This window comes from Equus caballus, chromosome 7 (assembly GCF_041296265.1).
Source record: "Equus caballus isolate H_3958 breed thoroughbred chromosome 7, TB-T2T, whole genome shotgun sequence".
NCBI lineage: Eukaryota > Metazoa > Chordata > Mammalia > Perissodactyla > Equidae > Equus > Equus caballus.
In genome coordinates this window covers 72,537,761-72,552,419 of record NC_091690.1, presented here as the reverse complement: position 1 = coordinate 72,552,419, position 14,659 = coordinate 72,537,761, and the positions used below count along the sequence as shown (strand labels likewise).

At 36.0% G+C, this 14,659-nt stretch overlaps 1 protein-coding gene across 4 annotated transcripts in view; it reads right to left on the bottom strand.

Moving 5' to 3' along the window:
• Positions 1-14,659, bottom strand: part of RAB6A (RAB6A, member RAS oncogene family) — an 82,900-nt gene that overhangs the window by 18,800 nt on the left and 49,441 nt on the right. For all 4 annotated transcript variants that reach the window (XM_023645762.2, XM_023645763.2, XM_070274465.1 and 1 more), the window contains exon 6: positions 13,379-13,472. In XM_023645762.2, coding sequence (XP_023501530.1) covers positions 13,379-13,472 — 94 coding nt within the window. The remainder of the gene's footprint in view (positions 1-13,378; positions 13,473-14,659) is intronic.

Sequence of the window (14,659 nt, the reverse complement as noted above, 5' to 3'; positions counted from 1 at the left end):
CTGGAAAGGAAGAACACAACAGAGGAGATTAAGAAAAATCTAGATGCACTGAACTGTAGGGCCGATAATATGGAGGACAGAATTAGCAATTTGGAAGATAGGAATATAGAAATGCTGCAGGCAGAGGAGGAGAGAGAACTAAGACTAAAAAGAAATGAAGAAACTCTCTGAGAATTATCTGACTCAATTAGGAGATGCGACGTAAGGATTATAGGTATACCAGAGGGAGAAGACAAGGAGAAGCGGGCAGAAAGCCTGTTCAAAGAAATAATGGCTGAGAACTTCCCAAACCTGGGGAGAGAGACGGAACTTTATGTGACAGAAGCCAATAGATTTCCAAACTTTATCAATGCAAGACGACCAACCCCAAGGCATATAGTAGTGAAGCTAGCAAAAGTCAATGACAAGGAGAGAATACTAAGGGCAGCCAGGCAGAAGAAAATAGCATACAAAGGAACCCCCATAAGGTTATGAGCAGATTTCTCAGCAGAAACTTTACAGGCTAGAAGAGAGTGGAATGATATATTCAAAACTCTGAAGGACAAAAACCTGAAGCCAAGAATACTCTACCCAGCGAAATATCCTTCAAATACGATGGAGAAATAAAAACTTTCCCAGATAAACAAAAATTAAGGGAGTTCATTGCCACAAAACCTCCTCTTCAAGAAATGCTCAGGAAAACCCTCATTCCTGAAAAATCAAAAAAAGGAAAGGGGTTAGAAAACCAAGAGCAAAGGAGATAAGTAGAAGGACAATGACAGAAAGTAGCAGCTCTACATCAGAACAGGTTAGCAAAAGTTAAATAAAACATTAAAGATAAAAGGAAGGGAAACACCAAGAATAAATATAACCCTGTCATTTTAACCACAAACTCACAACACAAGAAAGAAGGGGGAAAAAAAGAAATCTGACAATAACAACCTAGAAGGGGAAGAGAAAAGGGATGGAAGGTTTTAATTTAAGGAAATAAGAGGCTATCAGAAAATGGACTATCACATCTCTGAGATGTTTTATACTAACCATATGGTAACCAGTAAACAAATAACAAGAATAAAGACACAAATTACAAATAAGACGACACCCAATACAGAAATTTACATACCTGAATTAGTAATCCAAACACCATGGGACGAGAAACAAAGGAAATACAAGAGAACCAGAAAACAAGAGATAAAATGGCAGCAGTAGGCCCCCACATTTCAATAATCACTTTAAATGTAAATAGATTGAACTCTCCAATCAAAAGACACAGAGTGGCAAGATGAATCAAAGAACAAGACCCAACAATATGCTGCCTCCAGGAAACACACCTCAGCCCCAAAGACAAACACAGACTCAGAGTGAAAGGATGGAAGACAAGCTAATAATGAACAAAAGAAAGCAGGTGTCACTATACTAATATCAGACAAAGTAGACTTCAAAGCAAAACAGATAAAGAAAGACAAAGAGGGACAGTATTTAATGATAAAAGGGACTCTCCACCAAGAAGACATAACACTTATAAATATATATGCACCCAACACAGGAGCACCAAAATTTGTAAAGCAACTCTTAATAGAACTAAAAGAAGACATCAACAACAATACAATAATAGTAGGGGACCTCAACACCCCATTAACACCAATGGATAGATCATCCAGACAGAAAATCAACAAGGAAATTATAGAATTAAATGAAAACTTAGATCAGATGGACCTAATAGATATATATAGGACACTTCATCCAAAAACAGCAGATTACACATTCTTCTCAAGCGCGCATGGCACATTCTCAAGGATAGACCATATCTTGGGAAACAAAGCAAGCATCAATAAGTTCAAGGTTGAAATAATATCAAGCATCTTTTCTGATCATAATGCTATGAAACTAGAAATCAACTACAAGAATAAAGCAGGGAAAGGTGCAAAAACGTCGAGACTAAACAACACGCTACTGAACAAACAATGGATTATTGAAGAAATTAAAGAAGAAATCAAATACTATCTGGAGACAAATTAAAATGAAAATACGCCATACCAACTCATTTGGGATGCAGCAAAAGCAGTCCTAAGAGGGAAATTCATTGCAATACAGGCTCACCTCACTAAACAAGAAAAATCTCATATAAGCAACCTCAAATGACACCTAACAGAATTAGAAAAAGAAGAACAAACAAAGCCCAAGGTCAGTAGAAGGGGGGAAATAATAAAAATTAGAGCAGAAATATACGATATTGAAACAAAAAAGACAGTACAAAGGATCAATGAAACAAAGAGTTGGTTCTTCAAAAAGATTAACAAAATCGACAAACCCTTAGCCAGACTCACTAAGAAAAGAAGAGAGAAATCTCAAATAAATAAGATTAGGAATGAGAGAGGAGAAATCACAACAAATACCGAAGAAGTACAAGGGATCATAAGAGAATACTATGAAAAACTATATGCCAACAAATTGAACAACCTAGAAGAAATGGACAAATTCCTAGACTCTTACAACCTCCCAAAACTGAATCAGGAAGAAATAGAGAATCTGAATAGACCAATCACAAGTAAAGAAATAGAAACAGTAATCAAAAACCTCCCCACAAATAAGAGTCCAGGACCAGATGGCTTCTCTGGAGAATTCTATCAAACATTCAAAGAAGATTTAATACCTATCCTTCTCAAACTATTTCAGAAAATCGAGCAAGATGGAGCACTCCCTAACACATTCTATGAAGCCAACATCACGCTGATCCCCAAACCTGACAAGGACAACACAAAGAAGGAAAACTACAGGCCAATATCACTGATGAACATAGTTCTAGCAAACCGAATACAGCAATACATCAAAAAGATTATACACCATGATCAAGTGGGATTTATACCAGGGACACAGGGATGGTTCAACATCCGCAAGTCAATCAACGTGATACACTACATTAACAAAATGAGAAACAAAAACCACATGATCATCTCAATAGATGCAGAGAAAGCATTCGACAAGATCCAACACCCATTTATGATAAAAACCCTCAATAAAATGGGTATAGAAGGAAAGTACCTCAACATAATAAATATATGACAAACCCACAGCCAAGATCATACTCAACAGACAAAAACTGAAAGCCATCCCTCTGAGAACAGGAACAAGAGAAGGGTGCCCACTTTCACCACTCCTATTCAGCATAGTACTGGAGGTGTTGGCCAGAGCAATTCGGCAGGAAAAAGAAATAAAAGGAATCCAAATAGGCAATGAAGAAGTAAAACTCTCACTGTTTGCAGACGACATGATCTTATATATAGAAAACACCAAAGAATCCATAGGAAAACTATTAGAAACAATCAACAGCTACAGCAAAGTTGCAGGGTATAAAATCAACATACACAAATCAGTAGCATTTCTATACACTAACAATAAACTAACAGAAAAAGAACTCAAGAACTCAATCCCATTCATGATCGCAACGAAAAGAATAAAATACATTGGGATAAATTTAACCAAGGAAGTGAAAGATTTATACAATGAAAACTACAAGACTTTCTTGAAAGAAACTGATGACGACATAAAGAGATGGAAAGACATTCCATGAACATGGACTGGAAGAATAAACATAGTTAAAATGTCCATTCTACCTAAAGCAATCTACAGATGCAGTGCAATCCCAATCAGAATCCCAATAACATTCTTTACAGAATTAGAACAAAGAATCCTAAAATTCATATGGGGCAACAAAAGACCCCGAATTGCTAAAGCAATCCTGAATAAGAAAAACAAAGCCGGAGGCATCACAATCCCTGATTTCAAAACATACAAAGCTACAGTGATCAAAACAGCATGGTACTGGTACAAAAACAGGTGCACAGATCAATGGAACAGAATTGAAAGCCCAGAAATAAAACCACACATCTATGGACAGCTAATCTTTGACAAAGGAGCTGAGGGCGTACAATGGAGAAAAGAAAGTCTCTTTAACAAATGGTGCTGGGAAAACTGGACAGCCACATGTAAAAGACTGAAAATTGACCATTCTTTTTCACCATTCACAAAAATAAACTCAAAATGGATCAAAGACCTAAAGATTAGGCCTGAAACAATAAGTCTTCTAGAAGAAAATATAGGCAGTACACTCTTTGACATGAGTTTCAAAGAATCTTTTCGGACACCATAACTCCTCAGATGAGGGAAACAATAGAAAGAATAAACAGAATTAAAAAATGGGACTTCATCAGACTAAAGAGCTTCTTCAAGGCAAGAGAGAACAGCATTGAAACAAAAAAACAGCCCACTAATTGGGAAAAAATATTTACAAGCTACTTATCCGACAAAGCGTTCATCTCTATAAAGAACTCACACAGCTCAACAACAAAAAAACAAACAACCTGCTCAAAAAATGGGCAGGAGACGTGAACAGACATTTCTCCAAAGAAGATATAAGGATGGCCAATAGACACAGGAAAAGATGCTCATCATCGCTGATCATCAGGGAAATGCAAATCAAAACTATACTAAGATATCACCTTATACCCGTTAGATTGGCAAAAATATCCAAAACCAAAAGTGACAAATGTTGGAGAGGTTGTAGAGAAAAAGGAACCCTCATACACTATTGGTGGGAATGCAAACTGGTGCAGCCACTATGGAAAACAGTACGGAGATTTCTCAAAAATCAGTAGCATTTCTATACACTAACAATAAACTAACAGAAAAAGAACTCAAGAACTCAATCCCATTCATGATCGCAACGAAAAGAATAAAATACATTGGGATAAATTTAACCAAGGAAGTGAAAGATTTATACAATGAAAACTACAAGACTTTCTTGAAAGAAACTGATGACGACATAAAGAGATGGAAAGACATTCCATGAACATGGATTGGAAGAATAAACATAGTTAAAATGTCCATTCTACCTAAAGCAATCTACAGATTCAACGCCATCCCAATCAGAATCCCAATGACATTCTTTACAGAATTAGAACAAAGAATCCTAAAATTCATATGGGGCAACAAAAGACCCCGAATTGCTAAAGCAATCCTGAGAAAAAGGAACAAAACGGGAGGCATCACAATCCCTGACTTCAAAACATACTACAAAGCTACAGTAATCAAAACAGCATGGTACTGGTACAAAAACAGGTGCATAGATCAATGGAACAAAATTGAAAGCCCAGAAATAAAACCACACATCTATGGACAGCTTATCTTTGACAAAGGAGCTGAGGGCATACAATGGAGAAAAGAAAGTCTTTTCAACAAATGGTGCTGGGAAAACTGGAAAGCCACATGTAAAAGAATGAAAATTGACCATTCACCAAAATAAACTCAAAATGGATTAAAGACCTAAAGGTGAGACCTGAAACCATAAGGCTTCTGGAAGAAAACGTAGGCAGTACACTCTTTGACATCAGTATTAAAAGGATCTTTTCGGACACCATGTCTTCTCAGAGAAGGGAAACAATAGAAAGAATAAACAAATGGGACTTCATCAGATTAAAGAGCTTCTTCAAGGCAAATGAAAACAGGATTGAAACAAAAAAACAACCCACTAACTGGGAAAAAATATTTGCAAGTCATATATCTGACAAAGGCTTAATATCCTTAATATATAAAGAACTGTCGCAACTCAATCACAAAACATCAAACAACCCAATCAAAAAATGGGCTGGAGACATGAACAGACATTTCTCCAAAGAAGATATACGGATGGCCAATAGGCACATGAAAAGATGCTCATCATCGCTGATCATCAGGGAAATGCAAATCAAAACTACACTAAGATATCACCTTACACCCATTAGAATGACAAAAATATCTAAAACTAATAGCAACAAATGTTGGAGAGGTTGCGGAGAAAAAGGAACCCTCATACACTGCTGGTGGGAATGCAAACTGGTGCAGCCACTATGGAAAACAGTATGGAGATTCCTCAAAAAACTAAAAATAGAACTACCATACGATCCAGCCATCCCACTACTGGGTATTTATCCAAAGAGCCTGAAGTCAGCAATCCCAAAAGTCCTATGCACCCCAATGTTTATTGCAGCACTGTTTACAATAGCCAAGACGTGGAAGCAACCTAAGTGCCCATCAACAGACGAATGGATAAAGAAGATGTGGTACATATATACAATGGAATACTACTCAGCTGCAAAACAGAACAAAATCATTCCATTTGCAATAAGATGAATGGACCTTGAGAGAATTATGTTAAGTGAAATAAGCCAGCAAGAGAAAGATAATCTGTGTATGACTCCACTCATATGAGGAATTTAAAAATGTGGACAAAGAGAACAGATTAGTGGATACCAGGGGAAAGGTGGGGTGGGGGGCGGGCACAAAGGGTGAAGTGGTGCACCTACAACATGACTGACAAACATTAATGTACAATTGAAATTTCACAAGATTGTAACCTATCAATAACTCAATAAAAAAAAACCTGGAAAAAAATAAAAAAAAAATAATGTGAGAACTTAATCTCATGTCTGTAACTTAATCAGTTTTTGAAATCCGTTCAAAAAGCTCATAGGAGAGAGCCACAGCACCCCTTATCATTTCTTCCAGGTATCAAACTATGTTAAAAAAAAAAAAAAAGGACACACAACCTCACAGGCTGGTAAGGTGATTATAAAATTCCACAATCTTAGCATATCATGAATCCTCAGAGATCGGCAAATTGAATTCACTTTACAGAAAGAGAAACAGAATCTTAGAACATATAGTAGCTCTAGTTTCTTAAAAAAAATAAAAGGACACTTAAGTCATTAATATATAAACTTGAGAAAATTTTTCCATGAAAATTTATTGTTGACATGGAGGAAATTCTGATGCTGAATTTCAAATAAATAATTTCAAACATACAAAAAAAAAAAAGTTAAAAATAGAAATACCTTATGACCCAGCCATCCCACTACTGGGTATCTATCCTAAGAACCTGAAATCAGCAATTCCAAGAGTCCCATGCACCCCTATGTTCATCATAGCATTATTTACAATAGTCAAGACATGGAACCAACCTAAGTGCCCAGCAACTGATGACTGGATAAAGAAGATATGGTATATATACACAATGGAATTTTACTCAGCCATAAAAAAGGACATAATCGTCCCATTCGCATCAACATGGATGGACCTTGAGGGTATTATGTTAAGGGAAATAAGCCAGACAGAGAAAGACGAACTCTATATGACTCCACTCATAGGTGGAAGTTAACATATAGACAAGGAGAACTGACCGGTGGTTACCAGCGAAAAGGGGGTGGGTGGGGTGGAGGGAGGGCACAAAGGGTGAAGTGGTGTACCCACAACATGACTAACAATAATGTACAACTGAAATCTCACAAGGTTGTAATCTATCATAATCTTAATTAAAAAAAAAATATATGAGAGAGGCAGAATAGTGGTAGGATTAAGAATATAGATTTTGGGACTAAATGGACCCAGGTTCAAAATCTAGTTTCAGCTATATAACCTTAAAGCAAGTTACTTAGCCTCTAAAACTTTGGTTTCCTATCAGTGAAATGGATATACCTATCTACTTCATAGGAATACTGTGAGAATTAAGTGAGATAAATACTTGGTACATTAACTGACTCTAACATATAGTATTTAGGTAATTCTGGGAAAGTTATACAACTATGCTTCAAATTTTCTCTCTAAAATCAGAGCAACAATAGCAGCTGATTTAGAAGACTATTACTTGGATTCTTTCTTGTATTCAGCAAGTATCTAAGCACTTACACATTGTATGTAAAGTGCTTGTTAGGAAGGCAATAAAGAAATATTTTAAAGTTAATATATATGGCATAATATTTATACAATATGTGCTAAGTGATCTTATACTATACATTAATTTCTCTTCTTCCTTTGAGTATCCCCTGCCTTTTATCTATGCAAATCAAATAAACTCCTTAGGGGTTTAGCTCAGATTGTGGTGTTTTTAAACAAAGCCTTCCTTGATCCTAACTGTATGTGATATTCTTCATTTCTTCAATAAATATACCTCCCAGTATCAGTATTCATTTTATTTCTCTTACTGTGGATCTTACTATCCATAGCATTCATTAGGCATTTATCATGTGTTATCTACCCTTTACTGCATAGTTTTCATAAGAATGTGACTCTTCTTCTCAATCTATATCCTAAGATTTTAAAAATCAAGAATGGGGGCCAGCACCATGGCCGAGTGGTTAAGCCCGCATGCTGTGCTTCAGCAGCCCAGGGTTTCATTGGTTCGGATCCTGGGCGCAGACATGGCACCACTCATCAAGCCATGCTGAGGCGGCATCCCACATGCTACAACTAGAAGGACCCACAACTAAAAATACACAACTATGTACTGGGGGACTTGGGGGAGAGAAAGGAAAAATAAAATCTTTAAAAAAACAAAATCAAGAATGGTATTTTACATAACTTTATATTCTCCAAAGAACTTACAGTGGTCATGCATACTGTGGGTCTTTGAACCCTGTGGATCAAGGTACATGATAAAAGTACAAGGTTAAGACCTGCTATGAGTCAAGAACTATGGTAGACACAGGATACAGTGGGGTGGAAAAGACACCATCTCTACTAATGCTTAAAGTACACATGTTTTCGCAGCAGGTATAAAATAACTGTCTCATACACACACACACACAACTCCACTGTGAATATGTACACAAGCGTTCATTGATGTATTAGCCCTGATGCCCAGCAGCTATCACGAATTTCTCACAAAGTCCTTCCTTCTCTTTCAAAGAAATCTTTTTCTTCTGACAAGCACTGATGATTTTAGAAGTTAAAGGTCTGTTCTTTTTCCATTTCCCACTACTGTAAAATTAGAGAACATAATAAGAAAAGTTGACACCCATACACTTAATACTTCATTAAAAGAATGTACTAATTCTCAGATGAAAAGTCAGGTGGAGCCTTAAATAATCACCTTATCATAACCATTTCCTTCAGCAATTTAAATACCATACCACTTTCACAAAGAAAGCACTATTACTGCATTTTTAAAAAGAAAATTAGAAAAATAAGGGGTACAATTTTTTCCTTAGGCTGTCTTTTTTTTTTTTTTTTAGATTTTTTTTTTTTTCTCCTTTTTCTCCCCAAAGCCCCCCGGTACACAGTTGTATATTTCGTTGTGGGTCCTTCTAGTTGTGGCATGCGGGACGCTGCCTCAGCGTGGTCTGATGAGCAGTGCCATGTCCGCGCCCAGGATTCGAACCAACGAAACACTGGGCCGCCTGCAGCGGAGCGCGCAAACTTAACCACTCGGCCACGGGGCCAGCCCCAGGCTGTCTTTTTATGAAATATTGAGTGGAATGAAAAACATTACTTAAATAACCTATATAATACAAATGATCAAGTTAGATATTTATTCTAGTTCTAGCTTTGATAGTTTTTATTTAAAAACTACAACAATATTCTTTAAGATAGAACAGGGTTTTAGGGTTAAGTGCTTAAACCAGACTAAAGAGCACAAGGGTTAAGTACAGAACATTTTTAAATAAGAAGAACAAGTAGCAGTATTGGGTAGGAATAAATCTATTTTATTTTAAGCCAAAGTTCTTAGGCACTAAGGCCCAATCCCTTGAACCAGACATTAAATGGTCAAACATTAAATGATGCATTAATAAAATCTCTCTGAATTCTTTAAAAAGGAAAAAGAGCAACAGAGAAAGCCCATTTTAAGCTTTTATTATATGCATTATGATCCAGTAAAGAGGGAGTGGGGACAAGGGAATCCAATTAGCAGAAAGCTAGAAATTATCTGTGTACATGGAAAAGTACAACTAGGCAGTATTTTAGTACTGATAAACACATCTTATACACAGACAGACCTCTGTGTATCTTCCAGTGAACATTTATTGAATTCAGTCTAGTGGGAGGCAGAATTGATGAAAAACTTCTATATTAAAAGTAAGAAAGGGTACTACAGCAATAATTAGGAAAGGCACTTAATCTAAATTTGATTATGCTTGAATTGAGTTTTTAATTACAAATAGCAGACAGTGAAGAAACCAGTATTTTAGTAAGAGGGACAATAACATACAATGTAACTATGAGAATACAGTAAACTTGGGACACTTTAAGCAGCGTCATACGGGTATACAATGACCAAAGATCAGGATAGTGACGTTATACAGGGGCTAGATCAAAGATTTTTGAACAGCAGGGCATAACATACTAAGGAGTTTGCTTAAAATTCACAGTAAAATTCACAGAAGTAACCTGATCAGATCTGCATTTTAAAACAATTACTCTGGGATAGCATGGTGGAGAATAAACTAAAGAGGGGCAAGATTAGAGGCAGGTATCGGCTAATAAACTCTGGTAATAGACAAGGCAACAGAAAACAAGGGCCTTAACACAGCACTGGGAAAAGCAGAAGCAACAAGACTAGGTATCCAAATGACTGGTTCTAAGGTGAGAATACAAATGAGTCAAAAGAGCTTCTGGGTTTCACTAGGTTTGTTCTACTTCATAAAGACACATTTTGGCACTTGGGTACATATTTAATTCCTTATGTACTAATTTGGCTTCAACAGAATATGGAGGCACCTGAATGTAGGAGGCCTGTCTTCTGTATCTAGCAGGGATTAGGGGATCAATACTTGTTCAAACAACTAGCAAACTGAATAAATTGGACATACTTGCTAAATCATCTCTATGGCTTTATATGTCTTTTTACAAATTATAGCTTGCATGAGAAATCTCCTGGGATTCTTGTTAAAAATGTAGATTTTATGACACTACTCTAGATTTACTGAATTGATGTCTAGAAGTAGTGCCCCAGGAACCTGTATTTTACATAAGTTTCCAGGTAACTATTATGCACATTAAAGGTTAGAACCATTAAACAATTCTCTAATCCGAGGATCCCTTCATAGGGACAAACTGCGATTCTAAAACCTCTGTCCTTTGTTACCTTTGTTTGGATATCAGGTATTCTACTCTCTGCCAAAGACAGTAAGGTGGAGGAAAAATGCATTCCTAGCCTCAACCGTAAGCTGTATGGGTTTCAAAAATATCTGTCTTAGAGAAAACTTTTCTCACTCCAGGAATTGGACAATGGTTATTTGGCAGATTTGATTTACATTTTGAATTTGCATTTTTCTATACAGCTAATATATCAATTGATATCAAAGGTTATGCTTTTGGGATTTTTTTTTTTAACATTGATGTGATTTGTAGTGCAACTAAAAGAAAAGACTTCCATTTCTAGTCATTTAATTGGCTAAGTTTTTAAAATGATACTTAGAGTAGTCGTTCAGCTCCTTTATTAAAAACTAATTCAGGGAATAGACAATCCATAAAAAATAATGTGATATATTTCTTAGCTAATACTTAAAATCAGCCAGTAATTTTCCCACATGACAGAAATATATTCTACATGATTAATCACTGACAGTTAAAAGGCGAGGATTTAAACCTTTATTTAAATGTACTTATTAAAATAAGATTTTAATTCTTTTTTGGTTTCACTCTCTCACTCGGGGGGGTTCCAAGGAATTTTTTCTTCCTTAACTAAATATACAAGCTGACAAAGCATGGGTCTCTAAATTTTGAAATAAACTTCTAATATTGTGGTCCTCCCTATAAAACAAAAAGTAATGGTTTTTGTGAGTTAAGAAGGAAGCTACAAAAAAATTAAAAGGCAGCTCTATTCCAAAATTTGAAAATGGTAATTTTGGTCATATTTAATATATTTATATTTAAAAGATAAAATCTAGTCACAATAGAATCAGGAACTTCAGCAAAATCACATGCTCTCTAAATAAGGAGAAATAATAAAGTAGCAAATAGGTTTTGAATTCAGGATAAGATTGTTTTGTAAAAGAAGTCTCTCCTCATTATCACAAGTTAGCTATATCTGTCTGCCTAGGTCAGGCTTTTGGAAAAAATTATGTCAAAATCAGATTGTGGTGATGGTTGTACAATACTGTAAATTCACTAAAATTAATTGAATTGTACACTTAAAACAACTGAATTTTGTGGTATGTAAATTATAATTCAATATAGCTGTTAAAACACTATGTGCTTATAAAATAGCAAATGAATGACATACCCCATCTTCTCCACATCCTACAAGTTATCTAAACTTGTAAGCAATTAAATGTTATGAAGACAGTAGCTATCACTAGCACTCATTACATGCTGATGATTTTAGAGCTTCCAAACCTATGAGACTACTTGGGGTCAGGACTAGGGGGCCACAGCAATCCCTTTAGACATTAACCCAGACTGAAAGATGTCTTGGAGAAGGCAATACTTTGACATGTAGGAAACTAGCTCACATCCTTATCAAAATGACTATAATAGAGAAAGCTAGATGAAGCTACTCACTGCTTTGTCCTAGGACAGTGACATATGATAATATGGTGGTAATAATGTGGTAAGTTCTATGACAGTGGTTTCAAAGGGGCCAGGGGTCTGTGAAAACACAGAATAGGGTCATTTATCACCAAGTGAAATAGCCTGGGGGGATGGTGGAGAATGCCAGAGAAAAAGTCTCTGAAGAGCTAACATCTAAACTGAAACTTAAAAGGATCAGTAGGTATCATTCAGGAAAGAAAATCAGTATTCTAACCAAAGAGAACAACAGCATGAACAAAGATGTGGAAGCATGAAACAGTATCTCTAAGGAGGGAATCAGTGACAATTCAATATTACTTACACATGTTTCAAGGGAAGGAGAGATGGGAAATAAAGTGCCAAAAATGGAAACAATATAGAGAATTTTTCATAAAGTTCTACTTATTCAGTTTAAAGGATATTACTTTAACCTTCTGTTGATCACTTAGAATTAAAAAAATAATTTATTGGTCTATAAATCCTACAAATCTTGGACCACTGCTGTATATGATATGCAGCCCTGAAGAATTAAGCAGGTGAGTTTTTGGCTATCGTAACTTTTAGAAAACAGTTTGATAATGTGAGGTCTCCTCATATTTTCCACCTCCCCAAACACTCATGTTATAAACACTGTTAACACACCAGCAGTTTATTAAGGATAAAGTAACCACAATGTACTTTCACAACGATCAAAACACCATTGCTGACAGCAAATACTTGCTTTCTTTTATCATAATCTTACCATCAACCTCTAAAATAAAGAAAATTTACCTTGAAACAATGCAGTAGGGATGCAGTGAAAGAATGGTGACTTTACTACCTTGCACTCACATAATCTTGCAATCATAATAAAATAGCTGTCCTGTGCACAATCTGAAAAGTTTGACAAGTCTTTTCTCTTTTTCTAAAAACTGCCACATTTATATTTTTTCACTGTTTAATAATATGTTGCTAGTTCATGAGGCCTCCTGTTGCTAACTGGAAGAAAATCTTACACTAGAGAATAGAATAATCACACAATTATTTCATAATGTTTGTTCAATTTGATAACCTCAACCCATACTCAAAGAACACTTACCTGCTTTACATTGTATCCTGCTTTTGCACTAGTTTCAATAAACATAACATTCAGCTCTTTGGCTTTCCTTTCTCCTTCCTCAATTGACACTTGTCTGTAGAAAAATAAAAAATATAAGCAAATTCTTCTTTTTGAAAGATATAAAGATTATAAACAAGGTTCTGAAAATAATTTTTCTTGATATGGGTGCTGGTCACACAGGCAAAACTAGTTTGAAAATTCATCAGGCTGCAGTACACATAAAAATTTGCACTTCTGTGTTTATGTTATACCTATTTTTTTTAAAGGGACCTTTTCATTGATTTGCTTTTACTTGGCTGAGCTCATCTGTAATATTTTTATTTTTAAAAACTTAATAGTCTGGGGGCTGGCCCCGTGGCCAAGTAGTTAAGTTTGCACGCTCCGCTTCAGTGGCCCAGGGTTTCACCAGTGTGGATCCTGGGCATGGATCTAGCAACAGTCTTCAAGCCATGCGGAGGTGGCATCCCACATAGCAGAGCCAGAAGGACCTACAACTAGAACATACAACTATGTACTGGGGGTTTTGGGGAGAAAAAGAAGAAAAAAGAAGATTGGCAACAGATGTTAGCTCAGGTGCCAATCTCAAAAAAAAAAAAATTAAAACAAACAAATGAACTTAATAGTCTGGGGGCCAGCCTGGTGGCGCAGTGGTTAAGTTCATGCACTTCGCTTCAGCGGCCCAGGTTTCGCCAGTTTGGATCCCAGGCGTGGACCCTTAGCGAGTCATGCTGTGGCAGATGTCCCACATATAAAATAGAGGAAGATGGGCATGCCTCAGGGCCAATCTTCCTCAGCAAAAAGAGGGGGATTGGTGGTGGACGTCGGCTCAGGGCTAATCTTCCTCAAAAACAACAACAACAATAACAACAAAACAACAAACTTAATAGTCTGCTATTTTCTCTGATCATAAGTATTTATCCTGTGATTAAAAACTTTGTGTAGAATAATTTTTTATGGCTAATTTGTCAATTTGCTACTATAATTTATATAACCATTCCCAAACTGTTAAAAGTGTAAGTTGTTTTCAAATTTAACACTATTGTGAAAGCTATTGCTATAAACTTCTTTGTGCTTAATATTTTGTGCACTGTGGATTAATTCCTTAGGTTGGATTTTGTGGATTTGTAAAATTAGAACAAGTGAGTCAAAAGACATGTATGTTAAAATGTCTTAATACACAGTATTGATATTTTAATACTTCTTTTAGAGGGCATTTTGTAATGCATTATAATTAGCAGTGTGTCTCAAATTAGGAGCTCC